At 42.5% G+C, this 9,152-nt stretch overlaps 1 protein-coding gene across 2 annotated transcripts in view; it reads left to right on the plus strand.

Annotated features, from left to right (window-relative positions):
- Sparcl1 (SPARC like 1) overlaps nucleotides 1-9,152 on the plus strand; it is a 34,818-nt gene that overhangs the window by 25,031 nt on the left and 635 nt on the right. For both annotated transcript variants that reach the window (XM_008851740.3, XM_008851739.3), the window contains 3 exons: nucleotides 880-1,016; nucleotides 3,884-4,032; nucleotides 4,833-4,981. In XM_008851740.3, coding sequence (XP_008849962.1) covers nucleotides 880-1,016; nucleotides 3,884-4,032; nucleotides 4,833-4,981 — 435 coding nt within the window. The remainder of the gene's footprint in view (nucleotides 1-879; nucleotides 1,017-3,883; nucleotides 4,033-4,832; nucleotides 4,982-9,152) is intronic.

A 9,152-nucleotide genomic window follows, 5' to 3' on the forward strand; every position in this document is an offset into this window, starting at 1 on the left:
TGTGGCTCCCCATGGTGATAAGTATTTCTCCACAGTTGAGTTCACTCATATTTTCACTTTTCCCCATTCTGTGCACAACACACAAGAGGATCAAACCTGTTGGGCCCCTGTTAGATGTGGTCATTGGCTTGCTTTGTCCACTATTATGAACGAAATCACCCATGAGCATTCTGGGCAGAAGCACATGAAGGCTGTCATGTTCTTTCTCCCCTTGCTACAAACTGAAGTCTTGTGTTGAGATGTAGCCACAGAACTTGAGCCCCAGGGAGGCTGTGGTGAGCAGAGCCTGCTTGGCAGCTTCTCATGTTGGACTTGTAATATGGAGAAATAAACTTTGGCTTCTTCAAGCCAGAGATAGATCATTATTTGTTTCTGTAGGACTGGCGAAGCTCTACCTTTCTGTGTGCCTCTAATCAGTACCTCTCATGCCTTCCACTTCTAAATTCCAGGGGTCTGGTTGTACAACGCAAGTTCTCGGTCCTAATTTGCATCAAAATTACTTTGAGATCTTTTAAAACATTCTGATGTTCAGACTCTATCACAAAATAATCAAATAATGATTTCTTTGAGTAGAACTTATCATTTGCCAAGCATGGTAGTATAAGCCTACCATCCCAGCACTTAGAAGGCTGAGACAGAAAGGATCGCTCCCTCCAAAATAAAACCCAGTAAAACAAAACCAAGATAGGGGGAAAAAACTGGCATTTGATGTTTTTTTAATACTCCAGGCAAGTTCTATTGTGCCACCAAGGTTAAGGACCACTGCTGCAGTGCGGGTGCTCTGTCAGTCTCCAGAAGGTGTTAAGCTTCTAGGGATGAGAACTGGCACAGGGTGGAAGTGCGGTGCAAAGGTCACATGACGTTTTCTGCTTATCCCAGCTATCCCTGCTTGTACGGACTTTGAAGTGGCTCAGTTTCCCCTGCGGATGAGAGACTGGCTCAAGAATATTCTTATGCAGCTTTATGAACCTAACCCCAAGCACGATGGCTATCTAAATGAGAAGCAGAGAAGTAAAGTAAGTTACTCAGGGTCTGCTACATCTGTGTCTGTCCACAGGACCGGAGGAAAAGAGTGTGTGGGAGCTGCCTGCCTTGCACAGGAGCCTGCACGGTTTCTCCATATCTGTTTAGCCTGCATGGATTAGCGTTCTAGCAGTGGTCACCAGTCCTGCCACAACTTTTGTGATACTTCCAAACTGCTCCCCTTCTACTTCAGGGACAGTGGCCTGGAAAGTGCTCTTTGTTACACCTACAGCAAGCCATGGTTAAGCAAAGTTAAGAAATTCAGTATTTATGTTGTCAGGTCCTGTGTTAATCAGCTTTCTGTTACTGTAACAAATATCTGAGCTATTGCAACTTAGAAAGAGGAAATGTTTATCTTGGAAGTTCTAGGCTATGATTGATATTGGCTGTGTTGTTTTGGGGCCTGTGATGAGGCAGTATATTGCAGCAGGGAGTATGTGTTCACCTCATGGTGTTCCAGGAAACAAAGAAAGAAAGAAGAGGTGCCAGGTCTCAATAGCCCCTTCAAGGGCATGCCCCCATGTGACTAGGAAACTTCCAATTAAGCCCTGAAAGTCCACCATCTCCTGAAAGTGCCATGGCTGGGCACTAAGCCTCTAACTCATGGGCTTTGGGGGGGACATTATGTCTACACTATAGCAGGCCCAACATATTATTTAAGTCTAAACATTTTTGCCCTTAGACCAGATACAGATACTACTAGAACTGAAACTGATTGCTCATAATGTCAGTAACATGTTAAGATTTAAAAGTACAAGGGCTGGAGAGATGGCCCAGTGGTCAGGACCACTGACTGTTCTTGCAGAGGTCCCAGGTTCGATTCTCAACACCCACATGGCAGCTACAACTGTCCATAATTCCAGTTCCAGGAGATTCAGTGTCTTCTTCTGACCACCACATACATTGCACAACATGGGTGCACTTACATACATGCAGGCAATACACTCATAAAAGTAATAAAATATAATAAACAAAAATTTTTTAAAATATTTAAAAGTACAGAATACTCATTCCAGAAGCTCCCATAGAAAATTCATTCATCAGATAGTTATTTAATGTATCCAAGGCACCAAGATTATTCTACGTACTAGAGACATAGCAATGAACACAAAATTTCTGCCTTCAAAAGTTGGCATTCGTGGCAAAGAGACAGACTACTCTAAGCAAATATGTGTGTGCATATGTATATATTTTATATAAACATATGTGTGAATAGATAACTATATGCAAATATAATCATCAGAAACTTTGCATAAGATGGGCTTTGTCTAATAAAAACATATTGTAAAGAAAGATTAAACAAGGAAGATGTGCATTAAGTGTGTCATGGATTAGCATGTGGTGGTCACAGATGCTGACCTCAACTGGAGCTGTTTCTGGGGGAGGAAAGTCAAAGTGGATAGGGTTCACAAAAGAATAGGATCTGAACATGGTGACACAAGCCTGTAATCCCAGCACTCTGGGGCAGATATCGGAGGATGGTGAGATCAAGGCCAGCCTGGACCAATAGTAAGAACTTGTGTGAGAAAAACCAAAAAGGAAATGAAAAGAGAAAGGATGCAGGAAGGGAAGAAGGGAGGAAGGAAAGGAGGGAAGGAGGGAGGGAGGGAAGATGATGGCACAGGTGTAAACAATGCTTTTGAAAAGTGCTGCTAAAAGAAGAGTAAAGAGGAATGGAGAAGAAACTAGAGGGGAAAGTGAGTTTGAGTCCTCTCTACCAGTGGAAGATGGTAGATGTTTCCAAAAATAACCGACTAAAAATGGGAAAATCAGTGGTGAGTAGGGTGTGTGTCCAAATGCTAGAGGATATTCATGAGTAGTTTCTCCAGTCAGATGAGAGATGAGGCACAGAGGAAGCTCATGGCTAATAACACAGGGTAGTGGGGAGATGTGCTCATGGGAGTGGGTGGACATTCTGTTGCATGGCTCTCTGTGGAAACAAGGATCCCCACAGCTGAGACACATATGCATGTCTCATGGATAATTTCTGCCTGCCCTTCCTAATGCATTGTCATAGACAGCCTCAAGGAGCACTAGGTATGAAATAGGAGTGTCAACAGAAGCAGTCAAGCACTGACTAACCAGGTCTAACCTGAGCCAGGCATGGATGGAACAGAGAATTGGGAACGAAGTATGCCAGCTGGGGAAGGGACAAGGCTTTCTGATAACTCTTCAAAATGTTGGCTCTTTTTATTAAATCCTCATAGTTTTTTTAACTTTCTGTATGAGTACAGTGTATGTGTGTGTACACATATGTGTACAGGTTCATGTACTAGTACATGCATGTGCGGGTGGAGACTAGAGGAGGACATTGGGTGTCCTATTGCTCTTCACCTTATTTCCTTGAGTTTCCTTGAGATGGGCTCTCTCACTGTACCTGGAGCTTACTGGGTTGTTTGTTTGTCTTATTTGGTTTCGTTTTGTTTTGCTTCCATCCATGCAGCAAGCCCCAGAGATATTCCTGTCTCTGCCCCTCAGCCCCCAGGACTTAGGTTACTGGCTCATGTGGCCAGACCCGGAGTTTTTATGTGGGTTCTAGAGATCTGAACTCATGTCCTCATGCTTTTGCAACAAGCACTCTTACCCACTGAGCCATCTCCCTAGCCCAAAACCTTCTCAACGTTTTAAGTAATATGATAAACACTCACTTAAAGAAAAAATCAAAACAAATTTCTTTTTGAAAGCCACAAATTTTAAAAAGGCTGTATTGATTAGGAGGCATTTAATTTGAGCCAGGCCTCATGTCCTGAGCATGATTTCCACTATCATGTTATTGTTGCCCTTCAAATAAGGTTTAACTGGTGGCAATTCCAGTGTACTTATCTGATACTCTGACAGTCTTTTCCATTCGTAATCTCAGGTCAAGAAAATCTACCTAGATGAAAAGAGACTCTTGGCTGGAGACCATCCCATTGAACTTCTCTTAAGGGACTTTAAGAAAAACTATCACATGTACGTGTATCCTGTGCACTGGCAGTTTAATGAACTTGACCAACATCCTGCAGACAGGTAAGAACCCTGTATCTCCCATCACTAGGACTCTGATTTCTATGTAAAGCCAAACTACAAACACAGTTGGGGAAATTTCCAGGTTCCATTTTAGAATATTTAAATAACAATCATGGATAAGGATCTAATTTAGGAGCTGGAGAGATGGCTCAGTGGTTATGAGCACTGGCTGCTCTTGCAGAGGACAAGGGTTCACTTACTAGCACCCACATGGCAACTAACAACTGTCTATAACTCCAACTCCAGGGCATCCAGTGTCTTCTTCTGGCCTTCTTGGGCATTGCATGCATGGGTCTACTTACATGCAGGCAAAACACTCATATACATAAAACAAAAATAAATAAATGAAAGAATCTAATTTAAAAGTTACTTAGAAAATAACCAAAGGTCACTATACCACAGCTCCTGAATTGTCATCCTGAATTTACTTATTAACTGTTTCCCACAAAAAAACTCCTTCTCATTCTTGATACTAAATTCCCAAGATAATCTAATTAGTCCATCTTGAGTCAAGTACTACGTCTGGTACGATCAAGGCTGGCCAGCAGGTAGGAACCAGGTTGCATAGGCATTATTGTTGGGTGTACATCTAGATACTGGGAGTGAAAGGTAGACAGTTCACAGCAAAGAAAGAAACCATGGGCACCACGAGTTGTTTATTTCATCACAGCTTTCCACTGTGTACTATTCATTTGGCGTACAGAGTAATCTGTGGAAAGATAATGTTCTTGGTGATCCTGAGACTTAGATCTTCATCTACAAGCCATTCAGTTAACAGACTGTCATTTACCTTGTTGCAGAATCTTGACACATTCCGAACTTGCTCCTCTGCGAGCTTCCCTGGTGCCCATGGAGCACTGTATAACGCGCTTCTTTGAGGAGTGTGACCCCAACAAGGACAAACACATCACCTTGAAGGAGTGGGGCCACTGCTTTGGAATTAAAGAAGGTAAATTCATCAATCAGAGAATGTCTTCTTCCCCAGATAAACCCTGATCCCCATGGCCTTATAGCGAGATCCCACTGCATGTGTGTATGTGTATGCACATTCACATTGAGGCTAGAAGACAAGCTAGGGGGTGTTTTCCCTCAGGTGCTGTCCATTTTTTTTCTTGAAACAAGATTTCTCATTGGCCTAAAACTCTCCAAATAGGCCATGCTGGCTGGCCAGCACAGTCCAGGGATCCACCTGACTCTTTCTTCCCAGTACTGGTATTACAAGTGGGCACCATCACACCAGCATTTTTATGTGGGTTTCTGGATGCCAATCTCAGTTCCTCATGGTTGCAAGGCAAGCACTTTACCAACTGATCCATCACCCCAGATACTGCTGTAGGCTCTAGCAGGACCTGAGGTGCAGAAGGGTGACTGTAAGCACCATCTTGTGGGCAGGCTGCTGCTGCAAGGCCACTTCTCACTTCCTTTAAGAATATGCACTGAAGACTCAGCAGTGAGGCCTAGGAAAGAGCTGTGCCAAATCTCAGAAGGTACTGCACATCCTTCCTTAACCTGAGTATAGGTCAAACATCTACAAATCATATGAAAAGATAAAACCGCAAGCCTGCATCTGACAGTGGAAAGTGTCAGAGACAATGCCCGGAATTCATTACCAATCAACTAAACACTGGATGGACTTTGCATCACAAATTGTACACAGATGTTATTCCTTTAATGAGTTTTGGCTGCATCTTCAGTAACTGGGTGAAGGGGAAGAGCAAATGGTTCTTTATTTACTCTTGCAATAGAATTTAAATGTAGTTGTTGCCATGCTGGGTTGTGTCTTCATCTACTTCCTTTTCTTTTCCTCAGTTAGAGCTGACTTTTATGAAAACTGTTTTCAATAGTCAAGTTATGAAATATGCCCTCAAACTGAGCATTGAAACTGTTCATAGAATGCAAAACAGTGAAAATCAAAAAGAGAAAGAGAGAGGGAAAGGCGAAAAAAAAGATGGGCCGGAAAGATGTTGGGCTCAGGGTAATGTCTGCTCTGCAAGCATGAGGTCCTGATCTTGAGCCCCAGCACCGAAAAAGCCAGGTGTGGTGGCACACACTTGGAATCCCAGTGCTCGGAAGGCAGAGACAGGCAGATCCCTGGGGCTGTCTACCCAGCCTAATCTACTTGGCAAATTCTAGGCCAGTGAGAGACCCTGTCTCAAAGCAAGGTGGATAATGTCTGTTACAAGCCCCAAGGTTGCACACACACACACGCTTTATGGATATATTACAACATACGTGTCGACAAATATGCAGCCAGTCAGGAAGATCATAAAAGGTCAGAAATTCCCCCACACAGAATCTCTGTGAACTTCACATTAAAAATTCACTCTATACCAATGTATAAGGGCTTAGAACTAGAGAGAAAAAGCTGAGTTTGAGTCTTGGTTATTTCTTGATATACAGGTCAATAGAAAAGTTATCCTTCTCGCTCTACTATAATATTCTGTGAAACAAACATTACTGCACTGGACAATCTATTCTGTTTTGTGAGCACCTCGTCCTATACCTCAGCTGTCTATGCAGCATAATAAATTATCCCCAGATTAGCATTTAACATCCCTCTCAGTTTGCAAGCATCAGGAGTCTGTGAGCCATTTCCCTGGGATGGTCGTCACTTAGAGTCTCTCAGGATACAGCCAAGCTGTGGACCAGCGTAGGAGTCACCTGATGGTTCATCTGGGGCTGAAGGGTCTGCTTCTCAGCTCACTCTCATGGCTATTTGCAAGTGGCTTCAGGACCTCACCATCTGGTAGCTTCCTACAGAGTGGGAGCTGGTTTCTTCCAGGGTGACCCCAGGCTACAGTCCATGTCATGCTGCCATATTCTGTAGGTAATACTAGGCAAACCTGCCACAGTGTGGGAGACCACAGGGCCTGGAGGATCATTGACAGCTATCTTGGAGCTGGATACTGTTAGCACTGCTATAAATTAATAAGCTATTAAGACCCAGACTGATACAAAAGTATCAGTTTCCTTTCGAATACCTATTCTCCAAGCACAGTATTTATACAAGTTCAGATACCTCCCTAAAAATGGCTAAAACTGTAATTTTCAACACCACTGTTAAAAAAAAAAAAAAAAGCATCCCCAAGTATGGCAGCTCCCATCTCCCATTATCAGCATGAAGAACTTAGCCAGACCAGAACATTTTTAGGTATGTCCTCATAGCACATGTGATTTGAAAGGTCTGATAAAAAGGCAAACTTGAATGAAGGCATATACTTAAGGAAAAACAATTCTTTTTCACTCTCCTTTTGCAAAACACTTCGTGGTTCTTCCCCACACCAGCCTGCCCAGGCTCTGCTCTGGGCATTCGGTCATCTGGGAGGAGCAGGAAGAGCTTAGTGTCCAGAGACTTGCCAAGCTACTAATGATCGTGCTTGTGCACTGTGGTTTGGCTGTCATTATGTTATTTTGAAGATAGGAAAGAATCATCACATACTAAACCAATAAAGCAGATATTAAATATTCAGAATAAGTATACAACTTAGCATTTGGGGGATAGAACTAGGCAAGTCAATGAAAAAAAAAAAAAGTCTTTTTGCCAATATGCATTTTCTTCCCTGTGAAGACTTAAGTCCACCGAAGGAGAAGGTAAGTTTTATCCAGTATTTTCCTGAATTTTAACTGCCTGTAATCTAAACTAGATATGCTTAAATAGTCCAGCCCTATCACTAACTATGTGCATTAGGGCATGCCACTTGCCCCCGGTTAATCTCATCTTTAGCTATAAAAATGGGTTTCAGTGAAGTGATGGAGGAGCCTTCAATTTATTTCACACCCATGCATACCATGCACTGACCTTAATTTATATAGCACCTCTGGTATACCACGAATTGCCATATACTAGCATTACTCTTCAGGAAAACCTTACAAGTGAGGCTACTGTGGTAAACAAGACAGATCATACAGGGCCTCACAATCATTTAAAGACTTTATCTTAAGAATGCTGGGGAATCACCAAAGAACCACCCCATGGTTACACTGTAGAGATGCCAAAGAACAGTTGAGAGGATACTGTGGCAAATCCAAGCAAGCATTGATAAGAGGGGCAGAGGAGGGACTGTCAAGAAATAAAGACGTAATACAGTCAAGACATCTTAAAACAGAAGCGTACACAAGATGTGCAGCATTGGAAATAAAGACAGGAATGTAAAAGGTAGTCCTAAGCAAGTCAGAAGAGATCTTGGGCAGAAGTAATTAGCCTTAAGGACAACAAAAATGACCCTCTCATCTGAACAAGGAAAAGAAAAAGAATGTTTGCAAATATAAATTAATAAAGTAATGGATTTAGTTTCCTTGTTTTATAAATGGTCAGTTTTCAAAGAAATACATTAAAATCTATAAACTTTCTATTTTCTGAAGTAAATAAAAAATTATAGAGTAGGGAAATCACCTGGTACCCCAGACAGGGTAGTGGCATAGTCTTCAACTTATCTCCTGTATTTATTTAACATCTATTAACAAAACATAGCCAGGTACAGCTAGGCAGACCATGAAAGTACAGAGTGGTCTTATGTCCTCCAGGGGAGACTGTCTTCCATCCAAGTGGCAACAAGTTCTACTGCAGCTTAAGTGGAACTTTAACTAAACTGCCACTCTACATTTGCCCATTTCTACTTATATTAGTTACTTTACAGTTGCTGTGATAAAATACCATGACGAAGGCAAGTTGTGGAAGAAGGAGTTTATTTTGGCTTCTGGCTTCAGAGGAAAGTCTGTCATGGACAAGAAGGCATGGCAGCAATGGCGGCATGGGGTCAGGAGCTGAAAGCTGAGTGCACATCTTGAACAACACTGCAAGTGGGGCACAGCTATGAACCCTCAAAGATTGTCCTCACTGACATACTTCCTTCAGTAAGGCTGTACCTAAAGATTCCATGGCCTCCCAGACAGGGCCACCAACTTGTGACAAAGTGTTCAAATACTTCAGCCTGTGAGGGATGTTATACATCCAAACTGCTGCACTATTGTATTTCTGCCACCCTTTACATTTGGTACTTGCTGGCCTGGGGCCTTCCTCTGTGAGTAGTTCTCAACAGCATCTAAACTAAAGGGACTGTTTATACATCTCTGTGCTACCTGTCCACCCCCAGGGATTCTGATTCTAGAAGCCTGGGGTA

This window comes from Nannospalax galili, unplaced genomic scaffold (assembly GCF_000622305.1).
Source record: "Nannospalax galili isolate Female #2095 unplaced genomic scaffold, S.galili_v1.0 scaffold405, whole genome shotgun sequence".
In the NCBI taxonomy this organism is placed as follows: Eukaryota; Metazoa; Chordata; class Mammalia; order Rodentia; family Spalacidae; genus Nannospalax; species Nannospalax galili.